Genomic DNA, 16,147 nt, shown 5'->3' with positions numbered 1-16,147 from the left:
TCCGATACCCCGCCACACTTGCTCTGTCCTGTGTTGGTGTCTCTGATACCCCGCCACATTCACTCTGTCCTGTGTGGGTGTCTCCGATACCCCGCCACACTTGCTCTGTCCTGTGTGGGTGTCTCCGATACCCCGCCACACTTGCTCTGTCCTGTGTGGGTGTCTCCGATACCCCGCCACACTCACTCTGTCCTGTGTGGGTGTCTCCAATACCCCGCCACATTCACTCTGTCCTGTGTGGGTGTCTCCGATACCCCGCCACATTCACTCTGTCCTGTGTGGGTGTCTCCGATACCCCGCCACACTTGCTCTGTCCTGTGTGGGTGTCTCCGATACCCCGCCACACTTGCTCTGTCCTGTGTGGGTGTCTCCGATACCCCGCCACATTCACTCTGTCCTGTGTGGGTGTCTCCGATACCCCGCCACACTTGCTCTGTCCTGTGTGGGTGTCTCCGATACCCCGCCACACTTGCTCTGTCCTGTGTGGGTGTCTCCGATACCCCGCCACATTCACTCTGTCCTGTGTGGGTGTCTCCGATACCCCGCCACACTTGCTCTGTCCTGTGTGGGTGTCTCCGATACCCCGCCACACTTGCTCTGTCCTGTGTGGGTGTCTCCGATACCCCGCCACACTTGCTCTGTCCTGTGTGGGTGTCTCCGATACCCCGCCACATTCACTCTGTCCTGTGTGGGTGTCTCCGATACCCCGCCACACTTGCTCTGTCCTGTGTGGGTGTCTCCGATACCCCGCCACACTTGCTCTGTCCTGTGTGGGTGTCTCCGATACCCCGCCACACTCACTCTGTCCTGTGTGGGTGTCTCCAATACCCCGCCACATTCACTCTGTCCTGTGTGGGTGTCTCCGATACCCTGCCACATTCACTCTGTCCTGTGTCGGTGTCTCCGATACCCCGCCACACTTGCTCTGTCCTGTGTGGGTGTCTCCGATACCCCGCCACACTTGCTCTGTCCTGTGTGGGTGTCTCCGATACCCCGCCACTTTCACTCTGTCCTGTGTGGGTGTCTCCGATACCCCGCCACACTTGCTCTGTCCTGTGTGGGTGTCTCCGATACCCCGCCACACTTGCTCTGTCCTGTGTGGGTGTCTCCGATACCCCGCCACATTCACTCTGTCCTGTGTGGGTGTCTCCGATACCCCGCCACATTCACTCTGTCCTGTGTGGGTGTCTCCGATACCCCGCCACACTTGCTCTGTCCTGTGTGGGTGTCTCCGATACCCCCCAGCACCTGCCATATACAGTATTACGAGCTCAAAATGACACGTTACAGACACAATTCATAAAAATACCTGCCAAATAATTTTATCAAAGAAAATAAAATCAACCAATAGTCATGTATTAAAATACTTTAAACATTTTTGTAGATATGTCACAGCTCGTACAAACACTTCCATGATCCCACTGATGACTCAGCACACCTTTCTATAGACAACAGCAATCCCCAAGCAAGCGGTGGAGTCATATGTAGTAATGCTGTGGTAGCCCCCTACATTCCAACTCTAAACATAGTCAGCCCAGTCCTTTGTGGTACCTGTAGGTTGCCTTGTATGGCTGTGGGAGGCATGTTCCTTACTAAGCAGCGGTCTAGCATTATTCAGGTGTAAGTTCACTGAGAGCTACTATACATGATAGCACCAAGGATATACTGTACAGACCTTAGCTGGTAAGCAGCCGTGTTTCTTTCTATAGGGAGATTCATATTTTCTTTGACAGCTGTAAATTTGAGATAAATTGATATCATATTTTGGTTTCTCGACAACAGTTAATTTGGTTTCTAGTTTCAGGGGTTTGATTCAGGGGTATATAGGTAACGTTGAAGGTGACTCATATTTTCTGAGACAGCTTTGAGAACTAAGAGTGTTTCATTTGTTGTTGGACAACCTTGAAATATTGGATTTCATATCTGGTCCTACTTTCAGGACAACCAGTTCTTGTTCATATCTCAGAGGACAGCCTCATTTGACCACTGATAGTTCATAAATCTTAGGATAGCTTTGACAGTTAAAAGTACTTGGTTCTACTGAGGACAACTTTAAGAAGTGAGCACATTGGTTCATATACTGATTGAAATGAATAAGGGAACAATGAAAAATATAGGGAAATAAGCTTTACCATCAGTACATTTGAAATAGCAAGCATACAAATTCAACACGTCAGAATTAAAAGTTGAGATGTGTTTGTGTGCGTTGTTTCAATCACGTATTTGGCTGGGAACCCATGATAGCATATCATTTTACTGTGTCTAAGTCTTTACTAAGTGTTCCCTGATTCATTTCCATCAGTATATTTGGTTCATATGTTATATTGGTTCCTATTGGCTGATAATGTTAATGTTTGTAGTTGCTGCTCTGGTGCTGTTAGGCGTACTCGTGTGTAATAGCTGCTCCCAGGCATAGATGTTGTCTTCAGATGCCACACCTTTGTAGATGCCATCTATATATCTACTTCATCATTATCTAATAATGGGCTAAGTAAAGAACACGATGCATCATATCAGTGTGGGGTCGACAGTCTTTTGATTGAGGCTTTTTCCACAGAATTTCTGCAAGTCTGCTGCAAGTACAGTACTTAAGAGACATTGCATATTGCCTTGTACATTCCACGCTCCTGATGCTTACAATACACCAAGGTAGCTTGAGCTGTATACTCCCCAGGGTGCTGAGAATGATTGTTAGTGCACACTGATCCATTGACGGGTAATAATAGTGTAGCGCTCTGAGCATATCTAGTGGGGTGTGGAAATATAGTGCAATATGTATGACTTATCATTATTATTGTTATTGTTGTTGTTCTAGAGCCTCACAGGCAGCTTGGGTTGTATACTCCCCAGGGAGCTGAGAATGGAAAGGTGCACACTGATCCACTGACCGGGGTCATAATGTAGTGCTTTGAGCACCCTTTAGGGCATTGATTTGGTGCAGTAGAAACATGCACATTACATTTTATTAAATCCAACTCAGACACATAAAATTTCCTAGCTGTCTATTCCTTATGAGACAGAAAAATATGATCTATCACTTATCAGATGGCATCTGCATGTAGCATTATTACTGATTTTCACACAAATCGTAAGCTGAAGATATTGAATGATATGCACCCGAGGAAGACATTTGGCAAATAGTCTGCAAATATGGCAATATTCAGATGAGTGCTCTGTATCAATTGCTTGTTTACAGTAATGTCCCGTGTGTTACACATCCAAATCTACTGAGTGAAAGGGTCATATTAACTGTTGACCAAGTGATCATACATCACCAATAGCATTCATTTCTATGTGCTGTGTATGACGAATGTACCGTTCTTCTCATCATTGGCTGAGAAATTAGCTTATCTATTATTTGGAGTAGATCTGTATGAGATAATTCTGACAGAAATGGAATATATGCTCCGGCAGATGTGGTGTGAGTCAGCAGCATAGATTATTTGCCACCAGTCTTTCATTTATTGCAGTGTTACGACTCAACTCTGTTGACTTGATGTAAGTTAATGAGTTATGGCTACACATGAGTGTGTCAGGGAGTTGAGTTTAACAGTTTTGGACAGCTTGAAAGTAAAAAATCACGACATGGATGTATACTACTTTGGTGAAACCCACGAGCTTGGGCATGGTGCTGACAGATGAAGAGCCATTATAGGGGCAAACTAATATTCAAACCTGTGATCAGTGGATCCTGGCTCAACAAAGGGATGTGACTCTTCAGAGAGAATTGGGTGCTTTCAACCACGGACTTCCCAATAAGTTATTGAACAGACAGCCCCAGATAAATTGTTATGTATTTCAGTCATTATATTTTCGTTTAAACCTGGTATAATAGCCTGCAAAGGAGTGACTGAGTTTCAAATATGTATTTGATATCCCAATTGTAATCATGGTTGCTGTTGTGGTAAAGTTGCATCTGTTGTGATCACAGATTCAAGTCTTGCCTAAGGAAGTGTTTAAAGCTCTCGTGTTACTCATCTTTTTGCAGTCTCTTCACAGTTTAATACGAGTTAGTTTTTAATGTAGACAGGGACTTAACATGTGCTAATGACATTAACTGTGTGTTGTGTCAGAAAGAAATGGTTTGCTCCCGGATTTCAACTTTTTGACATTTCAGGCTTTTAAAACCCCAGCTTGTTTAGCCTGACCTTCGAGGCTACACATGATCAGTTGGTACATTGTCAGCTTTGTGTGATGTCGCTTCAGTCAGCTGCCACAGTCTTGATTCACCAGAAGGATGTCAGCTGATATAGACCCAACCTGTTCCTTATTGGGTTTGTAAGCTCCATTGGTAGCTTGTTCTCCTAAATTAAGAGTTTGTTTTACGAGTTCTTAAGTTTGTGTTTTGTGTTTCAGAGTCAGAATTGAGGACTAATTCAGATAGTCAAAATCACTGGGAGTTAGTTGACAATCAGAACCAGAATCCAGACGTCGGATGGACAGGCCGACCAAACAAAGTCAACCTGTACAGTGAGAACGTTGTGCAGGAGGCCAACACAACAGAGGAAGTCAACCGGGAGTCAATCCGTGACTTGTCATCAACCAGACAACAGTGGGAGACGATATTGTCCCCTGTTGCTGAAAAGACTGAATCACAGAAAAAAGCAACTGTTCGACACTGGGAGGTGAATTTCCCAAATAAAAGGAAGTCTGTGAGCATAGAAGCTGATAAAGTGGACGTTTCCTTCACCAGCATGGAGGACACACAGGATAGGTATGCTAATGAAAGTGCCATCGAGCGGGAGATTCGGTTGAACATGGAGCGCGAGGAGACACTCCGGAGGGAACAGGAAGAAAGGAAACTGCTAAGTGAAAAGGGCAAGGTCGATACAACGATGTATGAAAGTGTGCCAAAGGATGAGACGAAGCCGATGTTTCACGAGTTGACAGAAGCAGATCGCGGCTCGGAGATGTGTAAGAGGGAGACCATCATCCAGCAGGAGCTCCGGGAACAAGAGGAAAAGGAGAGGGCTCTGAGGAAAAACCATCACGTTGAGAATTCTAGACAGGTGAGTGATGTGGAATGCTTTAACATTTACAAATTATATCTGTATTTTCAAAATAAAGAAAGGGTCACATGACCTTCTTTAGAACACAGTATTGCCTCGGTGATTAAGCCAATTGATATAAAGGAGAAAAATATTTTCAGCCAATCAGTGAGAGCGTTACGCAAAGCTTGTTGTAAAGCAGCATCAGTTATTAAAAACTCATATTGAAATTTTCTTGTTTTACATATTTTGTGATAAAACAATTATTGCCCACAACTAGGGCAATATCATGTTTCATGGATTGAAGAAACTGATATCGACCTTGGCTGCTATCCTTGGTCAGTATCAGTTTCTAAGATCCATAAGACATGATACGTCCATGATGACCTTATGAATGGTCAATAATAAATAAATATATACTGCATGAGTTTGTTGCACTGAAGCTACACAATTACCCCAGACAGCAGCCTTCTAATTTAGACTTGGTTCCCAAATATACTACCCAAGTTGCTGTTTGATGCTGGAATGTTTCTATTTTCTTGACCATCTTATTTGACCAGGTACCATCCATTGGTGGGTGAAGAGTGGCGAGTTTCTAACAAAGTTTAGCCTAAAGAGACCTTGCATGAGTTATAACCTGTTGAGGCAGAACTGATAGCCTAGAAACTCTCTTGAGACAAACGTGCTGAGTAGGGTTCCCTGTGCATACACCAGCATTGCTTAACTTCCTCTGATTTGTGATTTACCCTGGGTGTGTAGTCAACATGGGATATAGCAAAATCAGATCACAAACATAATTTAATTCCTAAGAGTGTATCTGGTAACAAGCGTTAATGTTCTTTTGCACGTGATCTGTATATAGAATAAACTTTTATACAGAGTTGACAAAATGTTGGCTCATGTTTTCCCTAAAGCAAACTTAGCACTGTGCCTTCAATTGTTGTTCATTACTATGTATGAAGGGCGGTGGGGTAGCCTAGTGGTTAAAGCATTCGCTTGTCACACCAAAGACCTGGGTTCAATTCCCCACATGGGTACAATGTGTGAAGCCCATTTCTAGCGTCCCCTGCAGTGATATTGCTGAAATATTGCTAAAAGCAGCGTAAAACCAAATTCGCTCACTACTTCCTATGAATGGGTTTATTCTTTTTGCAAAGAATTATGTTTAAAGAATTAACATTTATCATTTATCAAAACATACATATGAGGTTTCTCATTAATTTCTCGGTGACCTTGACATGGCTGAAAACTAGAGCCATATCCAAGGTGCAGGTTTGACATCTCGTTGACAAACTGTCTCTTTCATTGTAGAGCAGGGATTGTTTTTGTGACAACAAGACTTAAATTAGCATGTACTGCCATTTGGAAAGTGATGGTCCTATTTCCTAACCTGAATAGATGGAGTTCATTTCAAGGGCATTATTCATGCCGTGACGTTTTGCAGGTCAATCTTCCAATTTACCATTTTCAATAAGATCATATTGTCTTGAGGTTGATCAAGATTAAACAAACTCAATTCATGTTTTGAAATTTAACATTTCACAAAGACCCATTATTTATTTCCTCCCTAAATATTTGTGGATTTAAACAAATATCAAAAGCTCCCCAAATGATGTAGCTTTATTGACATAAGGCCCATTTTTTATACTTTCATTATAACTCAGATTATGACTGCATCAGATTCACAATGAACAATACCAATGGAATTCTTGGACTACATTAGAAATAGTTTAACATCCCGACAACATCCTGGTAGCGTGTGATGTTAAGCATGCTGGTCATAACAATACAGTATCTACCGTGTTTAAAGGAACGTCTAACATGTAACTGTAACCTAGGCGTTCTCACAAGTTGATGTTAGCTAGGCCCTGAGTCGACAGCAAATTGGGATAAAAAAATCAAATTGGATTTAAAATTTCCAAATTTTAGTTATTATAACTAATGTTTTAACTTTCCAATGGTGACTTGCTTGTCACTGTTCACAGGACCAACACAGAGAATAATGTAATAGTTTTGTATTGTAGCATTGCAGTACCTCTGAACTTTCGAACATACAAACTTTAATTAGTACTCATTTTGCACAGAATAATTATTATTGTCCCAATTTGATTGCCATGGTACTTAGGTTAAAATATGATTAAAGCTGATTAAAAAAAGTATAATACAAATGTTAATCTAATATTTTTTAAAATAGAATTTGAAATGTGAAAACCTTTTGATATATAAAAGGAGTTTCACATATTCTTGAAAATCCTTCAGCCATGCTTGGTGCATGATCTACAAGGGAGGCTCGTCACGATATTGCTGAAATATTGCCGATGTGACATAAAGCATTAACTCACTCACACTCACAAAGGAAGCACTACCTCTACATCATATTTGTATCTGATGGTTGGAGTTGGATCACATTTTCTTCCTGAAAAGCTAACATATTTATTCTCAGAAATGAAAACACAGGCTAGTTGATATGTCGCTACAAAAGAACATGGTGTATGTCAAAGGACTCCAAAATGTCTCTGCTTGAAATTTAGAAAAAGATAAAATATTTGGCAGTTTACGCCAAACTGTATGACACCTTTAAGTAAATTCATTATGATGGAAGATCTTAGAGAACATGGCCACTGTCACTTGTGTGTGAAATATCCTTCATCGCGCTGAAAGTTAACCAACAAAGACAAACTAATGATCCTAGACTTTGAAGAAATAGGCGTCGGGGATATAAAAAAGTTGTTTAAACAACAGACAAATACCCAAGGGTTCTGGAGTTTGAAGGGAGACTCTGATGAGAATGCAGACAGAGTTTACACTGTGCAATCTTGCACACTCACGACATGTGTCCCTCATGTTATTGGCCAATGTTATATGGCGTTGGATATTAGAATTACTGATGTTTACCTAGCATGTTTAAGTTTATTTTATGGGCATTTTGTAACTGCCTTTCATAGTTTGATCATAGTAAGTATGTGGAGAACTTGATGACAAATTACTGGATTACACAGACTTTCTTAATTGGCAACATTCTGTTTGGTGATATGGCTGCATTATCTTACCATGGTTTTCATGTAAGGACAAAAATATCAACCTGACAATGTTGTAGAGAAAGATCAAACGTTTAGAAATTTAATGTTGCTCAGATGATTTCTGTTTGACTGTTTGTATATTTTTAAAAATATTATACTTTTTATTAAATTTTCAATAATTATTTTGCAATCCAAACAAACAATATAGATCTAGTGATTTTTAAGAAGATCAACATGTAATTATACTGAACAGAAAAGTTAGGGATCATGAATATTTTTGGGATATTTTTTGTAATGAACTATTATGAAGACTGAGCTCACAATTTCATAAAAATATCCCCCAAAATACTTTTTTAGTTCAGTATGCTAAGTAGATAATGTTATCAATCCAAGTGTCACTGTATATGCGAGCACATGCATGCTACTGAAATAGACAAGCATTAAGTTCAGTCCTGAATGCTGCATCACATCCCTAGTGGCTGACATGCTGCCTGCAATCTGCCTATTGACATGCATGTCGCTTTCCTCCGCTTACACTGCCAGGTCGCTAGGAAAGTCGGGAATGCTTTGTGGAAATTGGGACATCCAGGACAAGTTTATTCTGCCATTTGTAAACCAAGATAAACATTATCATGGCAGATGTCTGTTAGTCTTCATTGAAGTCAATAGCTAATCAAATAAGCATCTTATCAATGTGTCATTCAGATCAGATGTTGGGTTCACAGTTTTTCAGGTCTTGTGTAGATTGCAAGGTCAGGCAGGTGTAGTATAGTGGTCAGTTGTACTGGCCAGAGGAAACTGGGAGTGTTCTGACATTCATACAACCATTTTTTCAAGCCAACATTAGTGATTAATAACCAGTTTTCATGGTAAGGAAAAATATGATACCAACATATGGTAGGAAAAGATAAGAACCTGTAGGTTTCGATAATGTTGTGTAAGACAGTATTTGATAGAGTGCTGATGACTGTTCTTCCTCAAGATATTGTGTAATATTTTAAAGTGACATTTTACAAGCTGCAGTATCATTGAAGTGAGAGATGACATGGATTTCAACTTCTTTATTGTTCCAATGTAACATTGGTACAGGTGCTAGTACCTTTATGAAGCAAGTGGTTGATAAAGGTACTAACACCTCATAAAGAAGAGGAAGTCCATCAGTCATCGTTGTATTTGGGAGACACTGACCCAGGTTTTGTTCTTACAGGAGTCAAGAACTAATGGTGTAGCAGAGGAAACAAGGGAGAGCATCATCGAGAAGGAGATCCGAATACAGCGCGAGAGGGAGGCAGAGCTTCAGCAACAGAGGAAGGGGAAGACAGTTGAACAGCCTGCATCACCACCAGAACCTGAGCAGAATCATAAACAAGTCGAGCCACAGAACGATATTAACCATAATCAGACAAAGAGTGTTTCGTATGAGAAGGCAATTTCAAGTTACAGTCATGATGGTGAGAGTCTTATTGCTCGCGAGTTGAGAGAAGCAAGGGAACGGGAGGATGAACTGCAACAGCAGAGGTCACGACTTCATCAACAGAGTGATGTTGCAACACCTACAAAACAGCAGCAGTCACAGCCAACACCAGCATCTAAAACAACCCCAAAAGTTTCCAACTCCTCCCCTGCAGCACGCCAGGGGACATGGCAAAAAGACGTTTCACCATTCCTTCAAAAATCTAAACGTAGTGGTTCTGTAGACTCACTGGCTTCTAGTCACAGCACTGGCAAATCACCGTCTGATTTGGGCACGCAAAATCAGGAAGAAGATGAGTTTCCAGCATACAAGCCCAAATCTGAAACACCAATCGAACGGGAGATTCGTCTTGTCCGTGAGCGGGAGAATGAACTCAGACGATCAAAAGGTCTTCCTGATCTCCCTGATCCCAAAGCAGAGCATAGAAGTGGTCCCCCTCTGTCTCTGTCCTCGCCCTCTACCGAGCACTCTCCACGGTACTTTCGGTCCCCCTTGGAGAACAAGAACACCATGAAGCGCTACTCCTCCAACAGACTCCAGCAGGAGATCATCAAGCAGAATCAGAGGGAGATGGATCTGCGCAGTGAGGGGAAGATCATCACCACGTCCGAGGAACACATCCAGCCACTCAAGTATGTGGCTGTCACGGGACAGGAAACTACCAATGCCAATGTTAAGAAGAACTTTGTGACTAGGAAGTCGTCTGGAGGGTACACTCCAACAAAGTCGGATGAAGTGGACGGTGCTGTTAGTGATAGCCAAGCTAAGACAACCCCCAAGGCTGAGCTTCTGAAGTCAAGGAAGGTGATGTCAGCGGGTGGAGCAGGCTTTTCGTACAAAGAGAGTCGGAATACAGCCGAGTCAAAGATCGAGAGAGAGCTGAGGGAAATGAGAGAGAGGGAGGATGAACTGAGGTAGGTCACATTTTGTGTTGATGATAAGATTGGTGATCACTTCAACAAATATGTAGAGATTAGACAGCAAACTCTCCTCATTCATGTCTTATTGGTTCATGAAGTTTATGAAATTGGTGTTTGTGGAAATAGGATTTCAAGGTCGTGTTTTTGTTATTTTGTTACTACAACAGTTAAGTCACTCCTAAAGTATATAAAAATGTCAGATACGTTGCTGAATATTGTGATGTGAATGAGGTGAGGTTTGACCTGGTGTTGTGATCTGGTGTAGAGGTGCACTCCAGTGGTTCACTGCTGGTCATGCTTGTGTGTCATCTTACTCCACCTACATTTCATTGTCAAACTATAGGCCACTTTCCTCCATCTATAATATAACTTTGTGTCACTTAGACATGGTGGTCAAAGAAAAACTGATTTCCTGAATTACTGTTAGATTTTCATTTGAATGAAAGGATTACTGACACTTGTCACAAGCACTTAAAAAGAAATTCATTCAGAAAAACATTTTTCAAAGAAAACTGCAAATTATGTATACTGAGTGTGCGAGATAAGATAAGTTTTAATTTTATTCTCTGATCACATTGTAAGCTCAGTTTCCTACACAGCTGTAGAATTGGCTAACATGGGTCATAATCAGCCTCACAAGCCTTGAAAGGTAGATAGGAAAGTGTAAATATTCGCTCTCAAAGGAAGGCATGATTGTATACCAGCATGATGACTGGTTTGGCTGTACTGTGCACATACATTAGGAATCTCGTCTGGCAACTTCTAACGTCTATATAAGGTAACCTGTTCACATTGCAACAGCAGGTCATCATCAGGTGACCCATGGTAGCGTGTCACGAATTACAATCTCTTCTCTATGGCACAATATTTACTCAGATTGAGTTATGAGACCGTAGCAAATACAGTGGAGAAAGTAGAGCTCACAAAAAGCCCATTGACAAAACGTTGTTGATATAAAGGCTTATGAAGCTCAATGTTGGGGAAGACTATTAAGTGTACATTGGTGCTAATTGGGAAAACTTGTGTGGTTTTTGACACTTTGATGCCACAGAGCTTTACAATATGGAATATGTCAAAGTTTCTGTCAAAGTCCAGCCATTGCTATTGAGAGGTTGTCGCCAGGTATTTACCTGGGTCTGTCTATTTGTGAGCTCTGGGACTCCTGGGAATACTGTGTCCCAATATGAACATATTATTCACAATTGCAATTTCTTTGAGCCCTGTACTATTTATAAAAAGTGATTTTCTTGTTTGAAAAAAAATCAGGGATTGAGAGAAGAAAATCAGAAATGGACATAATGCAATTTGTTTTTCTTGTGAGAAGAGAACAATAAGTGGAATGTACTAACAAAACAATTTAGGGATCATTAATATTTTGGGGGATATTGTTTTGTAGTGAAGACTCAGCAGTCAATTTTATAAGAATATCCCCCCAAATATTCATGATCCCTAACTTCTTTGTGTAGTATATAACATGCATGCTACAGCTGAACTTACTGATTCAATAAACCATAGTTTTGCATTGCCTGAGATTCACTGTACATAATACATAGTCCAAAGATTGAATCTAGATTAAACCACCAAGACGAGTAAAAATATGTACAAAGGTTAGTCTTGAGCAGTAAATGGATTATTTCCAAAATATGTTAAAAAGTAGATATTATCACCTTTCCCACGTTAATTTTATACATGCTGCCTTTGAGTTTTAAGAAATAAGAAAACACATTGCACAAAACATGGCAATTTTGTACAAGAAGATGAACTGCCAGTTTTCTTCATCCTTGAGTATGTGAGTGGGTGAGTGAATGTTTCTTAGGCATGAACTTTGGAGGAAAATCTAACATATCGCATCTCTCACACTGAAACATGTTTGGGGGTAGTTGCAGTTTGGAAAATGTACTTGCTCAAGAGTTTTGTTTGAAATTGTTTTATTCTTACTGACAGTGGATAAAACTGTTGTATGTCACTCTAAGACCATGAAATAATGACAGACTTCTCTCGGATGGTTGCCCCAGATATATGATGACATCATATCATCAACAAACATATCGTATGTTTCAGGAAACAGAGGGCCACACCAGGGGATGAAGAAGGCCCCAGCAGTCCAAGGGAGGCAACTCCGAATGGGAAGTCTGACGGAGAACAATCTTCAAACAAGAAAGGGAACGTAGCTGCTCAGTGGGAACAGATATGTAACAACTGATCAATAGATGAACAATCGAGGAACAATCGCAGAACAATTCAGGAGTAATAATTGTGGAGAGTATTAGTACTGGAGAAAGGACAATGATGGTGAAAGTCAGAGATTAAGAAATATAATTTCAAATAAGAGAAACTGTTAAAACTGACAAAATTCATCCGATTTATTGCAATATTGTTTTCAAATTAAGGGTGACGGTTGGAAAAGTGTATCCAAAATATGAATATAATTCAGACAAGATTTTTGGAAACGTAGCTGTAGAATTAAGCAAAACACATCAACAACTTTCAAATCCTGGGGTTGTACCACATTCCCTTTAGACATTGTTCCATGGTGCTATAGCCTGAGGCTCGACAGTAGCGAATTACAGTAGCGGCTTGTACATACAGTGATGATGCAGACTGACGATGCTGTCAGAGCTAGAAATGCGTTGACGGTGCGTAGTGCAGCTATGGCGTAGATGAAGAAGCATATATTCAGAGTATGTATGAAACTGTAGGGGACCTTCTTGGAAGACTGGGATCTGAAATGTACAAACTTTGCCAAAAGCATATATATTTCATTATATTATACAGGCAATGTATGTTGGTCAATCAAAATACTGCATCATCCTGCATCGTGGTGATCAATCATCAGAGCTGTCTAACATGAACAAATGTACATATCATTGTAGATATCGCGTTGAGCTTGCTTTGTATGCAAAGGCCAATAATAATATATTCTGTGACCGTAGTAGGTGTGTACATTTACCTGAATGTAATATACATGTGGAACTGTCAATATCTGTCCGTCTCTGAAGCGTTGATGAGGGATATTGGAAATGTTGTGGTCAAACGCACCTGTTGACCAGTAGCTGGTAATTGACTGGTGCTACACATGCTTTCCTGAAAATCTGCACACAGACTTACCTGAAATTTATCAAAAACTAGAAATATCCAATTACATTCTGGCACTCAGGCCTAGTCTAGTAACATTTATTTTGGTTTAAACAAAAGGCCATAGTGTAGTGTCTGTTTGTTGTTAACGCTGCACTCAACAATATTCCAGCTATATGATGGCAGTCTGTGGATAATCGAGTCTGGACCAGACAATCCAGTGATTGATATCATGAGCATCGATTCATGCAGTTGGGATGCAATCGATGCATCAACCAAGTCGGCGAGCCTGACCACTGATCCTCTTAATCACTTTTTACAGCAAGCATAGGTTGCTGAAGAACGATTCTAACCTGGATCTTCATGGTTCCATTAAGGCTATCTGGTGCAAAGGTTTTCAGCATGAACTGTAATAAATGCAGGTGTGTGTGTACATGTATTTAATCACAGGTACATACTGCAGAGTGAGTTAGTCATCTGCATCTGACTCAGGTACCTGTTTCTTTGCTTTTATACCAAATTGTTGTTAGAACAAAAGTATACATATACGTTTATGTATGATGTTGAATTTGAACAAGAATCTACAGCCAATGAACGTGATACATTGTACATGACTACTCGTACCAGTGTTTCCCCACATAATCGCACTCCATTCTGTACAACTCGAGGCAGCCACTCCATGTTTCATTGCAACTTTAATCAAATCCACAGCACGCGTTATGTAATTCCTTGTTATACTTCGAGAAATTGATAAAATGATAAAAATATCTGAAATGTGTTCTTTCATACATTTTGTCATATACTGAGGTTCAATCAGGATTCATCAGCAAGTCTTCCAGAACACCTGGTGTCAGGTCAAGAAAGGTGTATTCATATTGAAATGTGAGACAGTTTCATCAAGCTGCTTTTGATTTTGATTCTGAAAATATTTTTAAGCATTACTACTATACTATTGAAATATACCTTTAGCCATCAAATATATGAAATATCAAGTATTTATTCATCTCCAATTGGGCAACTGCACAAATATAGTTGTATATGAAACATATGGCTGAAACTTCCCCACAAAACCCTGGTCAGTGCCAAGTGCCGGTGTTTCAGGGCAGTGTGACGGTGGAAAGAATGCATGTACAGCCATACTAACATGTTAATTGTTTGAACATAGCTGTTTGAACTAATTCTTATTTGAATGTTAAATTTATGGATATTTATGTTTATGAAAACTGGCATGACTACTTCAAGAATGAATAAATTTATTTGAAATGTGTGGTTTATACATGTCACACATTATAAATTTTCATAAAGTTGTGAGTAGCTATTCGAGAAGGTATCCCAGTAAATATTTATGGTACTGTTTTGTCAGATATTGACATATTTGTTAAGGATAAAATCTTCAAATTTTCATCCATGTATGTGATTAATACCAAAGCCAATCCATCCTGTCTGTACTGTGTGGTTTAATTGTTGTCCTAAACTGATTAGTGTTAATCATCAGCTTGCCAGATTGAGCATTTACGTGTACATTTAAAATTGATTGAGTGCTTTGCATACGTTTGTTATACTGTTGTACAGAGTCCTTGGCACCCATTCATCTGACAACATGTACCGAGCAATGTCCATGTGTCAAGACTATGCAGATACAGCCTTGGACATTGACTTGTCAATCATTGTGATACCTTTACACATGCTTGGAATATATTGTGCATAAAGTTTAATACCTTTTTTAAATTTGAATTTCTCATACCAAGACCGAATATTCCCTAGTGTGCTTGTACATATTTAAGGTAAATAATTATTTGGAACTTTTTGATAGCTATTGTAGAGGTTAAATAATGTAGAATTGTATACAGAAAATTGTGAACATTTGCCTCAGTATCTCCAGATTTGTAACAGCTTAATATATATACATATGCAACATCATTAATCATTTGTTAGAAAAAGATTCAGATATGACTCCAAAATGTGAATATCTTAAAAAAGATATTGAGCAAATAATATTTTTTTACTATATATCAAAGCTACTGGTGGTAGGGACATTCTGTTTACAAATCCGAGAATGTCTTTGTGTTTCATACGCCTTCATACAGTCTCAGAAGCCTGCATTAATCAAGAACTGCAATGAGAAAAAAGCTCCAGCAGAACAGGAGTCAAACATAGTTGAAGTTGTTCATAGTTTTGTTTGTTTCCATCTCAAGTTGTTGCATCATAGTGTCCTATGGAGTTATTGAAGGAAAATAATGTACAACTGTTTCGGTATGACCATAGCCCTAGTGTGCCTTACCCAGCTTAGAATGTACATACTTCTATATGACCGTGCAATGAGTTGCCAATACCCAGATATTACATGTATACACCATATTGTGACGACATATCATTTCTATTCAGATCTGTTGTTACATCACACATATAATCATCTTGATGTCTCAAGCAATAAATATGCATTATATTGACATATTCCTTGTGTGTTGTTTTATGTTACATTCTGGAGCGGTCGCGTATCCTAGTGGTTAAAGTGTTCGCTCATCATGCCGAAGACCCGGGTTCAATTCCCGACATGTGTACAATGTGTGAAGCCCATTTCTAGTGTGCCCCACCGTGATATTGCTGGAATATTGCTAAAAGCGGCGTAAAACCATACTCACTGACACTGACTTATGTCAGATTCTACAT

At 40.0% G+C, this 16,147-nt stretch overlaps 1 protein-coding gene across 3 annotated transcripts in view; it reads left to right on the top strand.

Moving 5' to 3' along the window:
* The window catches only part of LOC124121182, a 194,124-nt gene extending 178,193 nt beyond the window's left edge, over window positions 1-15,931 (top strand). For all 3 annotated transcript variants that reach the window (XM_046484164.2, XM_046484163.2, XM_046484165.2), the window contains 3 exons: window positions 4,357-5,009; window positions 9,216-10,396; window positions 12,464-15,931. In XM_046484164.2, coding sequence (XP_046340120.2) covers window positions 4,357-5,009; window positions 9,216-10,396; window positions 12,464-12,605 — 1,976 coding nt within the window. In that variant the 3' untranslated portion in view covers window positions 12,606-15,931. The remainder of the gene's footprint in view (window positions 1-4,356; window positions 5,010-9,215; window positions 10,397-12,463) is intronic.
* The last annotated feature ends 216 nt before the right edge of the window (window positions 15,932-16,147 follow it).

This window comes from Haliotis rufescens, unplaced genomic scaffold, assembly GCF_023055435.1.
Source record: "Haliotis rufescens isolate VD_foot unplaced genomic scaffold, xgHalRufe1.0.p SCAF_2, whole genome shotgun sequence".
Classification (NCBI taxonomy): domain Eukaryota; kingdom Metazoa; phylum Mollusca; class Gastropoda; order Lepetellida; family Haliotidae; genus Haliotis; species Haliotis rufescens.
The sequence above is the reverse complement of the archived record's forward strand: the minus strand, read 5'-3'. Positions and strand labels throughout refer to the sequence as shown.